The sequence below is a fragment of the Malurus melanocephalus genome, unplaced genomic scaffold, assembly GCF_030028575.1.
Source record: "Malurus melanocephalus ecotype Western Australia unplaced genomic scaffold, MMel_1.1 scaffold_30, whole genome shotgun sequence".
Taxonomy (NCBI): domain Eukaryota; kingdom Metazoa; phylum Chordata; class Aves; order Passeriformes; family Maluridae; genus Malurus; species Malurus melanocephalus.
In genome coordinates, this window is record NW_026623262.1 from 143,653 (window position 1) to 164,454 (window position 20,802).

Sequence of the window (20,802 nt, forward strand, 5' to 3'; positions counted from 1 at the left end):
CTGATTACTTAGAACCTAAAACATCTAATAGAAAATATTTAATGTAGAATTTGAAAAACAGGGAAACCTGCTGCTTTGTATTCYTTCCTCTGCTCATCCATTTAAAAATCATATATACATTAGTATCATAAAAACCCCTGCACCTTGCAGGCCACAGCCCAACAGAAGGGTGCGTGTGTGTTTCGTTGTACACTCGACTCACCCTTCTGTGTGCTATGTGTTGGGTTCCTTCCAAGGGCCAAATCCTATTCACAGGCTGTACTGCCCAGCTCATTTTTCACCTACAAGAGAGGAGAGGCTTTAGCACACAGTTTCATAGGCAATGACAGGATGGACAGCAGACCTGARGAAGGCCCCAGGAAAAATACTGAACTGTGGACTGCACCTTCCTTTCATTCACCCACTGTGCGTTTACTGGGGGGAGGGAGCAGGGAAGAGGACACAGCCATATAGTGCTCTGGAGTGCTGCTGCAATACTCGGGAGCTGCTTATTTCAATTTAAAAGCTTGCACTGGCCCCTTCCCTATTCCAAACTCAGTCAAGGACACCTYTGGTGAAGCAAGGGTGAGGATCAGTAAGCCGGGTTCAGATGTGGGCACTGAGGAGCTCGCGAAAGCCGGAGGGGCACAGCACCTTTTAGAAGGGGAGTGACTTCTTTCTGCCCCTCTCCCGGGGCCGCTCCCTCCCGGCTGTGCTGAAGCAGGGTCGGGATCCCTCGGCGGCCGCAGGTCGCAGCCCGGGCGCGGCGGAGGCGTGAGGGCGGCGGGCGGACCCACTCCGGCGCTGCGGCGGGGCCTGGGCGAGCCCATCGCGCCGCGCGCGCAGGGAGGCAGCGAGCGCAGGGAGGGAGCGAGGACGGACGGACGGACCGACCGACGGACGGGCGGGGGGAGCCGCCGCCAGCCCGGTGCACGGCAACCTGATCCCGGTACAACATGGTCGCYGCTCACGCCTCCCATTCCGCGTCCTCCGGCGAGTGGATCGCATGCCTGGATAAAAGGTATCGGCATCTTCGCAGAAGCGGCTGCGGAGGGATGCTGTGTGTGTGCGTGGATGTATGTATGTGTATGTGCGCCCTGACGCCCCCCATCATCCCCGCTCTCCAGCCGATCCTGCCTTACATAAGGAGCGCGCAGGTGGGAAGCAAAATGCCCGAGGGAAGCTAGGGCGACGGGCAAGGATGAGGGCTGGAAATGCTCCGGGCAGCGGAGAGGATGGRCAGTCCCCACGGGAATTGCTGCTCCCCGCCGGGAAAATGCTGCACGTGGTGGAGGAGGGGGAGCTCCGGGCGGGGAGAGGGCCTGGGGCTGCCGGCCACGGATCTGCCGTYTCGGCCGTGGCAGACGCGCTGCGTTCTGCCCTAGTCCGCCTCACGGCGCCCCGGCGCACCGGCCGCTGCCTGCCCTCCTGTCGGCACATCGCCCCCGCCTCGCCCCAGCCGCTGCACAGCCTCCGCCCAGCATCGTCGCAGGGCAGGTGGGAGGGAAAGGACAAGTCCCCCTTGTCCCCGCTGCGGCGCACTGGGGCCCGCGGTTGTCCCCTGGCTGCGGGTCAGGTGCAGGCGGGCGGTGGCACCGCGTCCGTGGGAGGCACGGCCGGCTGACGTGTGCTCGAGGTGGTGTGCGCGCTGCCAAAAATACGAGAAAATTATTAAAAAAAAAAAAAAAAAAACGTGTGCTCGAGGTGGTGTGCGCGCTGCCAAAAATACGAGAAAATTATTAAAAAAATTAAAAAAAAAAAAAAAAAAAAAAAAAATCGTTGGAATGATTTCCCTCCGGTGCTGCAGCCCAGAGTCTCACAATGTCGAGTTGCGTGGTGGATGGTTTGAACGCCTTTTGCTGGATTCATACCTTCGGTTTCTGGATTAGTGTCAGAAGTCTCATTGTGTATCATGTATTCTAGGGATATAATTAACAAAAACGTAGACCAGAGATACCCTGCGCGGCTCAAAACAAACTATTGGGGAGAATTCCCTTAGGTGGTGTATAGCAGTTTGCTGAGCATCGTGAGCCAGCTTTTGACAAGTGGTACCATTTGGGGCTGTGCTGTGGAGGGAACTCTTTGTGCAAATAGAATCAACTTTCACCTTCTCACAGTTTATCCCCTTTCCAGGTGGCTTCCTAGTCTTGTAGGACTGCAGCTCTGATTACGTTTTCCTTAACAGTCCAGGCAGCAAAACCTTAGTTGATGAAACTTTTGGCCTAGGCATCTACCACAGATAGTGATTGCCCTCTGTAACATGTCACTTAAGGGAAGACYGACTTCTAAAAAGTCAAATAATGTGTATAAATGTTAAAAGCACTCTTAATGTAAATATGAGCAGAACTGTTGATGGCAGTCTAGCCATCTAAAACCTGAAGTGAGGGCTGTGTGTAAACTGACATTGAGTGGGTTTGAAGGAGAGTATGAGCCCCCATAGTATTAGGTGATCCTGTCATTTCTGTTTTCTTAAATGCAGTATATGRTGAGATCTAAATTGTAAACCAAAATTCAGGGCTTAATGAAGTACATAGCCTTGGGGAGTAGATGATGTATTTAGGAAATAGGTGAGACACTTAATTCAGGAATATCTCTGTCACAGGTATGAATTCAGTTAATTGTTCTAATTGGATTCAGATGCAAACTTTTTTGTGATGTGTAGCATGCACTGCTGCTAGASATCCTAGGATTTCATACCTGCCTTTGGCATCTTGTGTTTTTCTCTGAATTAAATGTAACCTTCAGTACCTTAGCAGACTATAGAAGTCCATCACAGGGCAAAGCATGTAACTTCACTAGCCTGTTGTGCTAAGAGTGCTATGATCTTGGCCTAATGATTTATAAATTATTTAAGKAGGAATGGGCTTTTCAAGGACATACTTTACATACTGAGACTTTATAACCTTGTCATCCTTGTTAGTTTTGCATCACGTATGTCTGAAAAAACCAAAATAATACGTAGTGGGTAGTATCTCAGACCTGTTCCTCCCACAGATTTGAATGCAAATTCAGCTTGAAGCTACATAACAGAACAGCAACTTATTTGAATCAGGGTTTGTTTTTTTTAGCTCATTGGAACCGGTATTTGAAATGSAAGCTTTGTTTGCATAGTAGTAAACAAGGTATCCCTTGTGAGCATACAGATAGACCAGAATAAAGAGTTGATATTCTGAAGGAATTGTTGTAAAATAGAGAAAATGCTTGCCATCCTATGTAACCTTTTTATTATGTCAAAGATAATGGGATACAGATTTATAATCAAGCAATATTATGAATGGAGTTGCTTTAGGATGGCATTTTATTTTAAAATAGGTTTTTGTGTAATTGGTAAAATATACACGATCTTCGGTATCATTTTCTCCCTTTTTATTAGTAACAAATCCATAGGAATATCACCATTTTCATGTGGTTTARATCTGAACAAAATCATGGACATACACTGCAGTTCTGGTTGGCTCGTGTGCTTCATGTTTTCTCTCTGTATAATGTGTGACTAAGCTGGTGTGTGCTTGGATCAGGTCTGTGTGGGGATAYATCAGCAGAAGGCACTGCAGTGGATGTGGAAACTCAGAGACGGAGCTGTGTAGACATCGCCTAAATGCTTTCTAGCACGCATGCGAGGGTGCAGTCTTCTGAGAGTGGTGGGCAACAAATTTACCTTGCCACATCATGCAACTCATTTTCTAGTTCAGTGCAAAGGTGCACTCTGATGAATAATAAAAAAAACCCTTTTCCTTTCCACATTTTTTTAGAGAAACCAAAATAGATGTTAAGCTTATAGGTCTGTGCATGTTATCAAAAGTGAATTCAGATCAAGTCCTAGTGAGAGCAGGAGTTGTATTTTAAACAAATTCAATGGTTTTATTCTTTGCTTTCCAGTTTAGGTATTTCCATATCAGCTTCCATTTAGTACACGTGATTGCAGTAAGTTACACACTTGTGCCATGGRCAGGTATTGAGAGGAAGAGAAAGTGATTATCCCAGCATGTATAAATATTGTCATAGCCCACCAGAGCAAGGCAGTATGTGCACAAGTCTGTTAGGACATGATATATTCAGATTTAGTTGGTAGCCTTGTGAAGTGGCTGCATGATTGGTATGCTACTTGTACAACTGTAGGTTTTCTCTTTCACCAGAGGATAYTGGGAACATGGCTTAACTCTTATTGTCTGAGTTCTTTCTGACATGTTGTTAAGATTTGATCTTTAAAATCCTATACTCTGAGCAGATTAAATTTCTTTTATGACAAAACTCCATATTTCAGCAAAGGAATTAAAAAAACCTACCAACCAATTGAAATTGTGCCCCAAAAGTCAGGTGTTCACCAGATATTTCCCAAATACAAGTATTTTTCTTATCCAGCATGACRTCTGTTTTTTTCTGCTTTTTACAATTTGCTGCATTTAACAAAGCTTATAATTCTAATGATACTTCCTTTGTGCTGTTAGTATTTTCTTCACTGTATTTGGCATGATCAAGTACTACTTTATCAATATCAGAGAATGTTTCCTAAACTGACTTTCAAATTCGTTTTTGAATTCGTCAGTTGTCRAAATGTGTGCCAGTGTAAATCTGTAAAACTTATTTCATGGTTACTGTAAGTTTTAAATTTTCAATAGCTGTAACAATGCAAATCCTAAATCAGCAAAGGTGCATTTGGCATGGTGTATTGGTGAATAGTGGTGGTCAGAGTTTGAATCTAGGGATATCATCACTTGTGCATATTGTTCAATTACAAATTTAATTTGGAGTGCATCCCAGAGTCTCTCTTTATATTAAAGTGCTTTAAATGTTGATTTTGAAGCTGCAGTGCTGGTTAATGTAATTTCATTTGGATTTACTACTGTCAAATGGAATTTTAATTGTCCTGAGCTCCAGTTTGTTTATGAAATTTGGAGGGTTAATTCAATAAGATTTAGTCATGTCTTGATTGCAAAGCATACATGATAATGTACAAATTTTCATAAATGAAAGAACATAGTTGTGCATTTTATTTCTCTTGAAATATTCTGTCTTTTTAGACAGCATGTGAAGGTGRCAAAGAATCTTTTTCCTACTAGAGCTGTATTGTTCAGGGAGTGTATTTTTAACCTGAGATCAAGTCTATGAATATAATTACTTAATAAATACATCTTTTGTCATTCCACTGTATATACAGATCTGAAAATTGACCTTTTGGAGGGAATCATAAGATCAGGGTATGTAAAGAAATGAAGTGCACTTGATTGCTGTTTTTTAAGTCTCCAGTAATTTTTCATTGTGCACTGATCAAACGGAGTTAATTGAGTAATATGATAATGAGGCAGGTAAAGGACAGTCCCCCGTATTTGCTTTCTTTTGGTCCTCACTGAAGAAGACAGGACTCAACTTTTAAGAAATTCTGTCTGACTGCAGCTGTCAGCCAGTCAGTCTGCATTTAACTGGCTGGTCAATCAGTACTTGTCTTTCTTGTGCCTTATGTAGCAGAACCTGAGAGATCATGTAATCCCCGTTATTCTGAGTGTAGGTGACAGTAGAAATTTATTGGAAGCTAAGCAGCAGGAATTTTACTTGTGTTGCCTTTTTTTTAAACTCTAGAATATTTTGTGCGTGTAAGAGACCTAGGGAATAGTGATTAAATAAAATTTTATTTTGTGTTTGTTGGAGGAAATAAGAACTGGAGTCCCAAAGTCTCTTAAAATGATCATCAAGAGAAAAGAATAGTAATTTGGTTATTGTTTAAAAGCCTCATGATGAGGCTTTTCCCTTGGCAAGAGAAAGAGAATCTGAAATGTACTGTTGAAAACAGATTTGGAAGTACTACTTTAACAAATGAAAAGTGCCTTTTTGTGGGAATTAATTACCTTCTGTTGTCATTGAAGTAAACCCTTATCTGCAAACTACTTCCGACTGAAAGTAACTTCATTTATATTTAGCATTTAAGTGTCTTATTACAGGTCTAAAATGCTTCGATAGATCACTGGTGCTCTTCTTTTAAACTTTCCTTTCTCAAGGAGAAATTAAAAGTTGAAGAGCCTTAGGGCACTGTCTGGAGGAGAGAGTTTCAGTATTGTTCTGCTCTCGCTAAAGGCAGATGATATATTGGTACTGGTATTTTCCTGCATCCTACAGCATTATTTTTCTGCATGTCAGGAAAGGAGAAAGTACAGCAAGCATAGAAAAATGATCTGGTTTAAATGGCATTCCTTGGTGCTGTTTCCTTGTTCATGTTTCATAGCCAAATATATTTTAAACTACTATTAAATTCACTAAATGGTCCATGGTAATGGTTTCTGATACTTTCCAGCTCATAGAGTTTGCATTTGCATCTTTGCATTGATGCTTCAGTTTTAACCCAGCGATGAACTCGTTTTATTTGTCTGTTCTAGTGTGATAGCTGTTTTCTACAAACAGTCTCACCAGTGGAAGAAATAGATCCATCTGCTCATCTTTCGTGGGCTGTTCATTGCTGTCTGAATTAAAATACTGCTGTTTCAAAAGCTAAAGAGATCAAGGGAAGGAAATTCAATGCTTTCATTCAGTTAGAGCAGGATTCAGGTTTTTGAACATGTTTTCTAGAAATAAACATTTTAAGATTCTAGAGGCAAATTGGCAATGAAGGTAAAACCACATATGATCTGGTTTTTCTTTCTCACATGTCAAACTCACTATGAGAAAGAACCTAAAAAAAGGACATATAGTAGCAGAGAAAATAATAGATTGGATTAATTTTATAAAAGCAAACTTGTTCCTTTTTTCTAGGTTAACAAGTCTTTCATAGCATACTATATAAACATTCAAATACTTAATCTTAAAACCATCAAAATAAGTTCTTTTATAAAGCCATATATACTACATGTGAACAGAAATACTTTGCCCAGGTGGTGTATATGAAGAATTGTAGCAGTTAGCCTCTGTCTGTCTTTGAACTTTGACCTTGAGTAGTTTGCATTTAAAAATACAATAGAGACTTATTGAATGTCTTGGGTTGAAGGGACCTTAAAGATCATCTCATTACAACCCCCCCTTGCCATGGGCAGGGACAGCTTCTATCAGATCAGGTTGCTCAAGGCCCCAGCCAACCTGGCCTTGAACACCAGTAGGGATGGAGCATCCACAGTCTGGGCCACTGTTCCAGTGCCTCACCACCCTCAGAATTAAGAATTTATTCCTAATACCTAATTTCAGCCTACCCTCTTGCAATTTTAAACCATTGCCCCTTGACCTGTCACTACACGTCTTGTTTCTCTCCAGCTTCCTTCAAGGCCCATTTGGGTACTGGAAGGTGCTATAAAATCTCCTTGGAGCCTTCTCCAGGCTGAACAACAACTCTCTCAGCCTGTGTTCCTAATAGGAGAGAGGAGCTTCATCTCTCTCATCACCTTCATGTCCCTCCTCTGGGCTTGCTTGTGCAGGTTTGTGTCCTTATTATGTTGGGGATTCCAGAGCAGAATGCAGTGCTCCATGTGGGGTCTCAYAAGAGTAAACTAGAAGGGGAGAATTTTTCTCCCTGGCCCTGCTGGTCGCAGTACTTCTGATCCTGCCCAGGATGTGGTTGGCTTTCTGGCCTGGATGGAGTCTTAGGTTTTCTACAAGAAGAGTGGCCTTGCCTTAAAATGCTTTTTACTCTAGCCTACTAAAGTAAGCCCCTGGAACACACAACTTTCTTTTTTCCASTATATATGGAGTTTGGTTTCCCACTGCTGTGCTGATGTTTTAAACTAAAAAGTGTGTCTCAGCTATCTGTGAGAATGCTTGTCCTTGCATAGTGACTCACTTTACTGGGGCCATGAAGTGGTTTAATCAGAAGAAAGAGGTTTTCCTGCAGTTCTTCTGCCTGGCACAGGACACTCCTTGTCACATCAGTGGAGGTGAGCTCTGCCCTCACCTTCTTCTCAGCTGGATAGAAACCCCATCCCTTGATCAGCTCCCAGGAAAAAGTGCTACATAGTCTATTAATTAAATCCCCCCCATAACTTGTCCTTTAGACAGTATCAGAAGTGAAAAATGTTTCTGCATTCACATTTCAGAAACAGCTCTGGGATAACGGTGTTGATTAACCTGATGCATGCCGCTTTCTGATCCTGTTTCCTTTTTCCATGTCTGCATCACACTGTTGAAACCACTAAACACTAAGATCCCATAGTCAGTTCTATGCAAATGAATTGACTGACTTAAATGGTGTGCTATGAGCAGCTCTGAGAATGATAGTCTCAGATACATTTTTCTAGGAAAAGGGGGGGTTCTTAGAATGAGAAAAAGTTCTCAYCTTTTTTAACTTTTTGGGTTTTGTTGTTATTTTTGAGAGTCCATRAATTAAGGTAGTGTTTCAAGAGTTAGTGTAGTTTGGGTAGGGATCTTGTATAAGTAGATTCTAAATCTGTTTGCAAGCTGCACCTCCTAATCTTCTTAAAATGGATTTTGACAAGAGAGTTAATGCTTATTAGTACTTGTCAGCTAATGCACAGTCAAGAAAAAAAGAAATGGGTGAAAATCTTTCTTGAAATATTTCAAAAGAGAGCTGTTGTAGTTGATTGTAGTTTGAAGTGGTAAGAGGATGTCAGTGTGATGTAGAAGTAACTGCATACACCAGAGAATTATTATTCCCATCTGTAGTTAGTAAGGGTAARTTGGAGTATAAATGAGGATAGAGATTTAATCCCTCCTCGACATAATTTAATAAGAAAGATGAGATACAGAAATTCAGTGCAAATAGAATCTGAGTTTCTTCCCAGAGACAAGGATTCAGATGCCTTAAAGTCTTTGATTTCCAAGAGGAATCTTTAAAAACATGTTTTGGAAGGAGTGCTTACACTGTGGATGTAACAGTARGGTGAATAAAGATACGTATTTGTGAACTTGGTCTTTGTTTGTTATAGCTACTTGACTTCTGTTCATTATGAGCTCATCCACTGGCTAAAATAACATTTTTGTCAGTAAAATTGACTAGCAACATTTGAGTGAGTGATAGGTATAACTATTGCTAACAGTTGTCTGTCTTTGTTATGCCTTTGTGCATGAATAATTTCTGCATCTGATCCAATATGATGTCTGAGGAAAATTCTGTTTCTTTCTGTCGTTAGTGGTTGGCCTTTAGTCTGTTGCAAAAACCTTTCTAATGCTGTCAGCTAGTGTTTGGCTTATCTGCTGATTCTTAATATTTGGTAGTCACATTTAAGGTGTGTGATACAGAGCTAATTCGCTTTAGTTTCATAATATGTAGTAATTTGCTGAATCTGCTGAACTGCTGGTCTACTTGCTTCCTTGTTGTGCAGAGTTCTACAATTTTTTCTTGAAACCTTGTTTTTTTGTAAAGTGTTGCTATCATAGATTTAAAATACTTTAAACATTTGAATTAAAACTCCTGACTGTTACCAATAGGGAATTAAGATTCTTGCTTGCATATTTAATTTGTCCAACACTAAGAAACAGTAGCTTTGTGGTAGAGAGTACACTTATTAMAGCTGTCTTTATTCCTTGCAAATGAGAACAGAAAAGTCAGTTTATATTCATTAAAATGCAGAAGAGAAGCTTGGATATAAGAGTTACTGCTGGTATCTAAAGCTTTCCATGTAGCTAGATAGAGAACATCTGGTTTGGGCACCGACTCCACAGAACTCTTTTGTGTTTGGACATCTGTTGTTAATGCTCCCTTACAAACCTAAAATTATATATCATTCTAAGTCTTTAGGATAAGGACTGTATCATCATATATACTTTTACAATGAGGCTACCTCAGTACTTTGGTGCTGAGTGGGCTTCTGAACACTGCCTGTGTTGAAATGATAAGAATTGTGCTCARCTTGATACAGGGCACTTGTTAGGATGTCTTGGAAGGGTTTCATTACATAGCTGTGAAATGCATTTTATTTGGTTTATATTATAGTGTGATGTTTAAAGCAAACCTTTGTAAATTCAGTGCATGCAGGTGGGGATGTTTCTCTGATAAAGCCCTTGACAACGTTGTGTTTTGTTTTCTTGCAGGCCTTTGGAACGTTCTAGTGAAGATGTAGATATAATATTCACACGACTGAAAGAAGTGAAAGCTTTTGAGAAATTTCATCCAAACCTTCTCCAGCAGATATGTCTCTGTGGATATTATGAAAGTCTGGAAAAAGGAATCACATGTAAGAGGAACTTCATATGGTTATCTACTTTATGTAGATAAAATTGGGGGTTAGGCTGTGATTTTCTTTAAGAGATGGAGAGCACAATCAGTAGACTGTTTACAGTTGTAGTCATGGGGCCAGGCAGGACTAAAGTTCTGCTTGCTTTACAAATGCAGTGTGTAGTGAATCTATGGTAACAAGATATACAGTTGCATGTAGGACTCTACTATTGTTCTGTTGAAAGATTACAAGCCAGGCATTGGACTTAAGCCTCATCCTCCCCCTGTCAATGTATTACTGATCTCCTGTGCTGGTGCTTTGTGCTGTCAGGGGCAAAGGTGTATCAGTGAGGCACATCATTGATAGCGTGTGGTTTCCAGGCACCCTGGATAGCAGAAGCCAGACCTGCAGAGCTGCAAGCTGCTCTGGCAGCCTGTGGCTTCATGTAGCTGGGCAGCTGTGCTTGGTCTGTGAGGCTGAGATGGAAATCAGTTGTAGTCCTGTGATGGGAATGTGTACCAGGGGAATAGCTGGTGAAAATCTGTGGTATTTGTAAAGTCTCAGAAACACCTCAGGTAAATCTGATATGCACCACTGGGGTTTGCTTAGATTAACAGGGATTTTGATGCTCTGTAATCACGTAGTTGCAATGGCTGGGCATCTAAGTCCTGTAGTTGCTGTTCAGTCAGAACTCTTACTRAATTCAGTGGTAGATGTGTCTGCATTGGAAGATTATGAATTTCAAAGGGACATTGTTCATTTGTTTCTTTGGTTGGTTCATTAACTAAGAGAATAGAAGCAAAATGGGGAGAAGAGTGAAGCAGTTCTGTGTGCTTTCATTGTTTCCGTAGTGTATTACTAGTTTACTAATATATTTGCTTTCCGGTGTCATTGGAAATATTACTGTAATGGTAAATAAGAAATCTCATATGGTAAATTGTATAGTGSTAGCAGTGACTGGGGTCTTGCAGAAATATGTGGGAAAATGTTTGTTACTGTTGCTAAACTTAAAAGTGATAGCTCTTACTTACAAGATTTCATCTTTCCAGTATTCCGTCAGGGTGATATCGGGACGAACTGGTATGCTGTCCTGACAGGATCACTGGATGTGAAAGTGTCTGATACAAGCAATCACCAGGTAAAATAGATTTTTCATTGAAACCATCCACTCAGTAGTACAAAGAAAGAATCACTTATGGTGAAGTTGATAACGACACATTCTGTACAGGTATTTTGTTATATCACAAAGATGTGTATGTTTCTCTGAGTCTCTTTTAGTCTCAGTTGGCCTTTGTCTAAGGGAGGCAAATCATGACATTGATTTCAGGAAAACTGAAATGTAATGCTCTGTAAAGGGTCTACATTTTAATGTAAAGAATGTGAAACAAGACTCTTCTGTCTTTTCTAACAGTGCTATTGAAGTTGAGCTAGAGATCAGAGAGTTGTTCATTCTTTCCCTAGAAATATTTTCATTYCGTTCTTGTTCAGAAAGTTCAAACCAAACCCACTAAAGTGCAGTCTAGTAACATCACAGTGCAGTGTCCACTGCAGGAATGGACAAGTATTGTAGTAAAATAGCAGAGTATTGGAACTCTGCCATGTTGGACAAGAAACCTATASGTAATACCTCTTTAGTGTTAAGAAATAAAAGAACAAGTAAAATTATCCCCAAATTTCAAGTGGTTTCTCAGTACCTCAGTGCTCCTGGATTTTTGCAATTTAGAGTAAATAAAAATCTAAAAGGATGGGCTACTTTTCCCGGAGTCTCCCATCCATGTTGTCTAATGTCATGCCTGACAAGTCATGCACTTCGCTGCTGTGAGCTCAGTCCTCTGGGAAGGCATCCTGTSCTGTTCTCTGCTCTCAATTTTGAGGTCTGATTGTCCCATGATGTAGCCRAGCATGGGTACCTCTGATATGGGGCTCACTGTGCCTTCATATGAGTGGTGTAGATTCCAAGGACCTGGTGGAGACCATTACCTATTTCCCCACCTGGATTGAATGTAGAATGTGTAGGGGATGGTGGTGGTGTATTCTTTGCCCAAAGTTTGGGTAATTGAGAGAAGATTCTTGCTCATAGCAGAAACTGKTTTTTTTTCACTTTGTTGAGCATTGCATCACTAGTGAAATTGGGTCAGAATGCAAGTCAAGGCACTGTGTGAGTACTGGGTCTTTCTACTTCCTTCAATAGAACAACAGATGCAAAAGGAACTTCTTTCATATAATCATTTTTAGCAGCCTCTTCACTGTACTAAGTAGAGATTAATTGAGAGTATAATTAGCTTAATTTGAGCAATTCTTGGCATGTCCTGGCTGTCACTGGTATTGTCTCAATTTGGAAGAGTACTGGGCTCTTATGAGACCATTTTCTGTGCAGGTCTAAAGCAATCACAATTTTCCAGTGTTTGCCAAAAGATGGCACTACACTGTTGTCAAGAATCAATGCTCTTTACTGACTCGGAAAGGAGTACATCTGCACAATCTGGATGTTAAATTAAGAATCTCTTTGGAGTGCTGATTTGTTCCATTAGATGGAGTATGGAACACTTCGGTATTTGGATGAGTATAATGTAAATATTTTTTTCAGCTTGTTCAGGTTAACTTCCTTCTCCTGCCAGTAGGAAACTATTGAACTACAATTCATGTAATTCAAATTCTAGAAATTATACTCTGCAGTTATTTCTTGCTTCACATTTCCTTCACACATGAAGAAYGAACTGAATTCTTACCACTGCCTAGTTGCCATAGAATACAGCCTCACTGCCAAAAGGACAGCAGCTTTTTACCATACCTGTCTTGTTAATTTTGATGTTTGAGGACTCCTAAATCCTATTTGAGTCCAAAATTTTCTCTGTTTTTTCTCTAGCTTGTTTATACCATATCCCTCCTTGTCCACTCTCGGTCTCCTGCTCATTCTCCTGCCTGTAGCTCCTGGATGCATGTTCCAGTCTTGTCTGTACTTTCTTGTTGGCATGGTGCTGGCCATTCTTGATCTTGAAATACTTGGAAGCAATTCTTGCCTGCTGTGCTCACTACAAACCCAGATGATGRGGGAAATATGGTCATGCATTGCTGTCATGGGCAGCCCTGGCACACTCAGTTACAGCATTGTGCTCCCAACTGGGGATGGATGGCCAGTGCTTAAGATATAGGGTTGCTCATAATGTACCCTGGAGCACATTTTCCAATCACATCACCCAGGAGCTAAAGCTTCCTTTGCAAAGTCATGATAATGACTAATTGTCTCCTGTTACTTTTACACCATAAATGGCACTAATGCAAATAAGAAACTTCCAGCAGAAGAGATACACATTTACCTGAGTTCAGAAGTTTGTAGACTCATGCAAAAGTACAGGATTATTCCATCATTCCTAGTTAGAGAGAAGCTGACTTTGTATTTAGGTTCCTATTGGTTGAAATGTCTTTAGACATGAGTAATTAATCATGACACTGTTTAATGCTTCAGATAAATAGGAGGTTGTATTAGATGACCTCTTGAGTTTTCTTGCAGCTTGAATTATCCCATGATTATATGATTATGCCTACAGTGTTAATGTAAATACAGAAAATCAATTCTCTTGATTAAAATTTGAGTCCCACTTTTGCTAGGTGTTTATGTGTCTACCTGGGGAACTTAAATTTCATCAATTAATTAGGAATTAATGCGTTGTGTAACAGCTACCATGTGCTAACTCTCTGTGCAGCCGCCTTTGGTGTTTCGTAGCTTTCTCCCATTAAAAGTGCAGTAAGTTGTTGTACATTTGGTGCCTACTGAGAATATCTTAATGGCCTTTGTTCCTACAGCAGCATGTGGTTACATGTTTTGCACTAGAAATTGTAACTTAATCCWCTGATGGATCAAGACTTCAGTGTAGCTGGTGAGGTACTAATTCACACACGTTCTTGCTGCACATCAGCTTACTAATGTCGATGCCTGTGATTTTTCTCAGGAAGTATTGGTAATACGAATTAGGACCAAGTTGAGAATTCATATAAACAGAAATATTAGCTATTATTTGATATGATGATAACAGGAACTATTACTATTGCTGATTTAATTAATAGAGACAGACATAGATATTTAGAACCTCATAAAGCCTTGCTTTCATACTGGTTTGGAAAAATCCTTTCTGCTTGCAAAGTTGTGTTTTGTCACAAGAGGGCAGTGTTAGAACACCTAACAAACACGGGTGCAGGCAGTGCTCGATACTGAAATGATACTTTGAAAATAGCATTCGATTAATTACTATACACACCCGTTTTAAAGAGTTTGGCCAGAGAAAAATTCACTGTTATTGTTAATTTTGTTCCACGGAGCTGGTGAAATCTGCTGGTAATTTCATTTCCATTGGAATGGCTACAGAGATTTGTCAGGATTGCACATCCACTAGGTGCATGCTGAGTGGAGTCTAGTCTGCTTTCTATGCAGACTGTTTATGGAATTTTGTGGGTATTCAGCARCCAAGAAGAGACAGAAGAGGACTTTTTCTAAGGTGGAAATGTCCCACTGTGAATTCCAGAGGTAACTGTAATGAAATGTTCTTTTCTTGCCTCAACTTGTTTGTAGCAAATACCCTGATAAATATTGTACTTAAAAGTCACAGAAAGACATAGTTAAGTTACATTCAAAATAAACAGAAAATGCAGCCTCTGTAGAATATATCARAAAGAGGTCTTTACTCTCAGTTACAATCAGATTCTGAATTTAACTTTTATTTGGCACTGTTGYCTACCCAGTATTAAGATATCTAGTAATACAAGTTGCCCTTTGTCTAGGTTTGAAAGACAGGTGCTTGCCAATGAAGGCAGGGACCCCCATTRGAGTGGTGGATATGACCCCACCCTTCCCTCCGAATTACTACAGCTTTGAAAATCACRGGCTTTCAGGCAARAATATGGGTAAAAGGGAATRACAGTTTTTACTAATATGTATAACAAGGTGAAACAAGTAACAACAACAATAGCAACARCCAACCCAGCCACAAACCCAATGACAGCCTCACACAGACACACCCTCCCCGTTGGTGCAGTTMCAGTCCCAGCCGGCAGGGGCGCTGTTGGCTCCCGGCCGGGCAGGGCGGGTGCGATGATTCCCCGGGGGCTGCAGGGGGCGCTGTGGGGCGGGTCCCGGCTGGTTCAGATCTCCCAGTGGCCAATGGTGGACACAGAACGGCAGAGGTGGATGGAGAGGAGTTACTCTACAAACTCACAGGGGAAATACCAATCTCGGTGCTCCTCTGGATAGCAAGAAACCTCAGAACGGCCAGATGGGCAAAAAGATGAGCAGAATCCCGCGGCTGTAGACGGGATGCAGCAGAACTCAACCACTGCAGCTGGAATCCCACGGGTCCCCGGCAAGGCACGGGAAGGCAGAAGATCACAGTGCAGCAAAAAGGAACCAACAACCGCAGATGCTGGGTTCTGCAGCAGCAGGTCCACTGTCCTGCCCCAAGCCAAGCAGGGCAGGAAGTGAAGCTACTCCCCACCCCACAGACACACACACCCTCCTTGAGCCCCCAAACTCCTGCTTTCCTCTCTTTGGAGAGAGAACTTCCCTCTCTCAAAAGAGAGGAAAAAAAAACTGCCAGGCAGGAGGAGTGCCCAGGGAGACTCTTTGGGTGGAGCATAGGTTCTTTTGTCTTCCCCAATCTCCCAGCCATCAAAAGGATGACTTGGCAATCAGTGTATCCCAGCAACAAAATGGGAAAGAAAAATTCCCCAAGAAAGGAAGCAAAAAGAGGAAACCTTAACCCAGAATACCCTTAGAGATCCTCCTGGTTTGGTGTTGCCTTAAAAACACTGCTGACTGCCTTGTGTATGTTTCATTTTTGAGCTCTGTTTTGAAGATGAAGATATTTTGAAGTCTAAGCATGAWTGTTGACAACATCTTAGAAGAAAGCTGGGAATAAATGCATTATGACAAAAGCATCAGTGTTTCGTCGTTGTCAGATTCTGCAACACTGTGATTGGCTGAATTAGATTCAGAGCCTTTTACCCCAAAGATTTGTCTGATAAAGTATGAAGAAATGAAGAGAAGAAATACAAAGACCAAATAGCAATTCCATCTGCAGTTTTGCTGTGTTTTGCCAACTGAATCATTGTGTGTGCTGGGGCCTACTGCCAGCTAATCTTGCCTACATTTTGGTGGAGTTTTTTTTAGCAGGTCAATTTTTAAAAACAAACCAAACTGAACATAGCACATTGACTTAACAAACARTCTGTTTTGGAAAAGCTTTAAAGGAGGAGCTATGAGTGCTTGGATGGTACMGCAGTGTCAGCTTTAAGAAAATGTAGAGGGCTGGGGATGAAAAGCCAAGTAAGTTAGTGGAGTTACTGACTGTGAAGAAAGTGGTTCAGATGTTCCATGTAAGAAATGGAAGAATTTCACAGTTCTTTGAGACTGCGGACAAAGGAGGTACGTGATAAGATGAAGTGGTATCAAGGAAAGGGATTTAACCAGGGTGGTCCTTGCAATACAGCATTTGGCATGTAATTATGTATTTTGGAGCTCACTTCTGTGAAGTTGTGACATAGGTTTGTACTGTACTTAGTAGTRTAAATATGCCTAAATTAGCTTTAAATTATTGAGTTTGAGCATGAGAACTGATGTACCCATTGTGACACAGAGATTGGCTAAACTAATGCACTAAGCTGAGAAACAGTGTGTTGATATCTGGAGAYCAAATTTTGTGTGAGCAGTCGATACATTTTCTTTTTAGCTCCTTTGAGTGCACTTGGGAGTATTGCAGCCTGCATGGCGTGTTTCAGCTCTGAAATGTAAGCTTAGGAAGGCAGATTTCAGTGTATAATCTGTATTACAGTCTGTTTGTAGAGTCTTCTGTTTAGGTGCCTAGGTGCTCATTCTCAAATACTCTTTCTTTTAAACAAATCCTGTTCTTATTTTCCTTCCTTGAAAATTTATTTCTGACAGTTGATAAWTTTTTCCTAGATCTTCTCTGAGATATTGATTTTGTTCTCTTGAGCACACAATTTTATATGGTAACATCTGTGTAAGAGCAATTTGCTATGGTTCAGAGGACTGGACTATTATGGGCTTTTGTCTCTGTATTGCAATTATAAAGCTACTAACTTGATCTTAATAACATTTGCCTATTATGACTTATTAGATGCATGAAAGGAAAGCAATGCAATTCTGAAACCAGAAAATGATGCTGAAATATGCTCATGCATCTCTMCTGGATTACCAGCCACAAGGATAACAGAAGTTTCTGCTTTGATTTTTGTAGACTTTGCATGAGTCCTGCAGAATTGARCTATAGAATTGAACTGTATTTCTTATGTTGCATCAAGTAGAATTAGCATGTGTTTTTATATGTTTATCTACAATTGTCTTYGTGCATGTATGATTTCCTTTGTTAAGTACCATTTGTATGATTTTAAATTTTTAATGCTGTTGCTRTTTTTCTAAAATTACTAAACAGTCAGCTAAGGCCTGTCTTAGAAAAAGACATATGTGAGTGTTCAGATTTCAAATCTATGATCAGGAACAAAGCAACTTGTAAGCTGAAAATATAACTAATATCTAAAGATCTTGATAAAGCAAGATGTTTAATGGCTAGTAGTCTAATTTTTTGTCTGCAATAGCTCATAATTTTTATTGGAACTACTACAGAGGAGTTCCTGGCCAAGGGAGATTCATTTAGACATTATTTAGAATGTCATGTGCTCATATAAACTCCTTTGAAGTGGACTTTGCTGCTTGTTTGGGACCCTTCTCAATGCTCTGTACATGGATACAACTTTTCCAGGTTGTTTGAAATTTAATAGTTTTCTTGAAATCCCTGATTTATGCGAAAATCATTTTTATTCAGACTGATAATTAATCAGCAAACATCCSTTAACAGCTGAAAGATTTGCTGGCATTTTCAATGGAAGGGCCAAGAGCTGGTTCAACTGCACAAGTGCATTGCTTGTAYAGTAGAGAAATGCATTACAAATACAAGAGGATATTATAATTGAAAGTTGTGTTTACTGGGAAAATATAACAGGATTTTCTTTCTTGTGAGAGTCACCTATGTRGGACAGCAATTTATATTCTGAAATTGCATTTCTGATTCTAGTTACCTTCTCATCACATCTGAGATTTCTAAAGATCTCATCATCACAGCAGTGTTTACAGATAGATGAACAGAGATCATMATTTTTTCTTAAGGTGAAAGTTACGTTTGTGTTCTCAGCTTTGTAGACTGAAATGTCTAATTCAACTGATAGTCATAGAAAACAGGGCTCCCACTTGTTTCCCCATTAGAGCTTCCTGTGTTGTTTATCAGCATATTGATTTTTTTTTGTTGTTGACACTTAAATTAATTTTATTTTTAAGCAGATTGCTGAAGAATTTTAAGGCAGTGCTACTAGAAAATATGACTCAAAGACTCTCAAAACATCCCAAATTTTTTAATCCTTTTCTTGTGATTCAAAGGATGCTGTGACAATATGCACACTGGGAATAGGAACTGCTTTTGGAGAGTCCATTCTGGATAACACTCCTCGCCATGCTACCATTGTTACCAGGGAATATAGTGAGCTCCTTCGAATTGAGCAGAAGGACTTCAAAGCACTTTGGGAGGTAAGTTCAGATTTATTTGCAGTTAATGTAGAAAAAAATGACTTAACCTTGAAAGAGCTTGTAATGTAATATGAAGACATTTATACCACAAGCAAAATGCAATTTTTAAAAATTAGTTCTGAAAAAAGGAAACTTTGCTTCTTTTTAGTGCTTCATATTATGTATGATTACATACTCCTGTATTTCTTTTTTGTAGGCCTCTTCTAATGAAATAACTTAGGTGAAATTTCTGKTGGGATTTATTTGTATACTGCAGGTGATTGCTTTCTTAGCCTTAAACTTGCTTTTRTTGCCAGCATTTATGAGGAGCGTCTATTCTTATTATACTGTGAAATTTTTATTTATTCTCCTTTACTCTGTCTCATCACCAGCTGTAAGGGGTTTAGAATTTGCAGATGGATCAAGATCACTTAAAAATTAGCTTACTGTTTATGTGTGAATTCCCTTAAAACTTGCCTTTGTGGTGAACATACTGCTGAGGTTCTTCATTCTGTCATCTATGTACTTTGGTATCCATGCAGAGAAGACTTCATTAACATGTTGCTGCGGAAAGTTACTGAGCTTGAATCTGCATTTTTGCAAGCATTAYATTTGGTTTGGAAAGTGTTGTAGGAATTGGAAGACATCCTGTTGGCTTGGCCTACACTATTGCCAATTTGTACTGMCAGCTTGTTTGAAATGGTGACTGTACAAGTGTAGGTGTTGTGTAGACTGCTAGATAGTGTGACAGTGTCCTAAAGTTGCAGGTCTAGGGACACTAACTATATATTTTAGTTCAGCTGCTCTCCTGGCTGCAGACAGATGGATTKTTTTTTTGCCTACTCTTTTCCTGAGAAAGAGCAGTGTTACTCCAAATAATTGTCCTAAAACATTTCTAAAGTCAGTRTCAGAAAAAATATCAAATCTTCAACTATTTACATTGGTGGAGGAAACAGCACTTCTATCACCTGCTTACAAATATGTCTGCTTGAKCATGTTAATGGTGCAGCATGGCCAAGGCATGAAAGACCACTGTGTGTGAATGAATGAAATGTGCTTGCCACTGAATGCCCTGACAATATCAGATACCAGTCTTTGAATTGCATAGCCATGATTTGTACCAGTTTTTGCAAATTCTGCAGTTAAAATAAAGTGCTAGTGAAGCTTTGCAGCATATTTGAAGAATTTGACAAGGCGATATTTTTTTGCGGTTCACATTTTTTTTTCTCTGCAGCAGCTGCATTGTAGATTTAGGCCTTGGCATTAAAAGGTTAAATATGCCAGTGGTCTYATCTGTTTTAACATATGTAGCACTTGCCAGTAGTCAGAAATTTAGTAATGTAGATAGTGCTTTATAAGACAGTGACTTGGGGAACAAATCCAATTGTAGGTCTCTCTGGTAATATTTTTTTAAAAATTCACTTTTAATTAATATAAGCACAAWTTCTTCCATGTATATGAACTTCCTGCTAAGCATTGAGAGATTGTTGTTCTCTCAATGGGTTATTGGGGTGTGGAGGTTCCCTTTTTAAAAATTTTGAACTTTAAAGCATACTTAAAGTTGTTTTAAAGCAAAAATGTCAACATCATTTCTCTTTAATCATGAATACGGTTTTATTTCTAGCACTTTTGCTGATTTTGWTGAGTTTTTTTATGATAGGTGCTTTTGGGGAAGGTCATGTGTGTTAGAAGTTCTGGGAGTGATCACAGGGAGCTTTAGCATACGTCTTGTGTGTGGCAGCTTTTATGAARTTGTGCAGTAGAACAAGTCACAAATGCTGCAGGTGTCAGTCGCTGACCACAGTTGGGATTTATGGTTTTTCTTTTGTGCCATTTTTCTGTGAACTTTTGATATATTTTGGTGTGCTTTCTTTCAAGAAGGCTATCCGTGTGCTCTCAGTGAGTGGAAAATTGTTCCATAAAGTACAGCTTTGCTGGTTGGTCCCAGATAGAGTTAAGTTATTCATTTTTTCAAGCTAATCTTTATTTCCTTGTATCCTGCTAATCCCAGAGCCTGCATAAACTGTAGCTTACTGGGTGATAAACAGAGAATGTTTTAAATAGGCAGAAAATTATTTAAGAAAACTTCCCCAAAATATACTAGCAGTAGCGCCAGTGGTATATTGTTATTAATATTATGGCTACCTGAAGAAAAGTAAATACTTTTCT

The 20,802-nt window shown here is 40.1% G+C and overlaps 1 protein-coding gene across 3 annotated transcripts in view; it reads left to right on the forward strand.

Annotated features, from left to right (window-relative positions):
- Window positions 1-834: 834 nt before the first annotated feature.
- Window positions 835-20,802, forward strand: part of RAPGEF4 (Rap guanine nucleotide exchange factor 4) — a 139,296-nt gene continuing 119,328 nt past the window's right edge. For all 3 annotated transcript variants that reach the window (XM_057363657.1, XM_057363658.1, XM_057363660.1), the window contains exons 1-4: window positions 835-1,000; window positions 9,943-10,085; window positions 11,117-11,205; window positions 18,508-18,654. In XM_057363657.1, coding sequence (XP_057219640.1) covers window positions 936-1,000; window positions 9,943-10,085; window positions 11,117-11,205; window positions 18,508-18,654 — 444 coding nt within the window. In that variant the 5' untranslated portion in view covers window positions 835-935. The remainder of the gene's footprint in view (window positions 1,001-9,942; window positions 10,086-11,116; window positions 11,206-18,507; window positions 18,655-20,802) is intronic.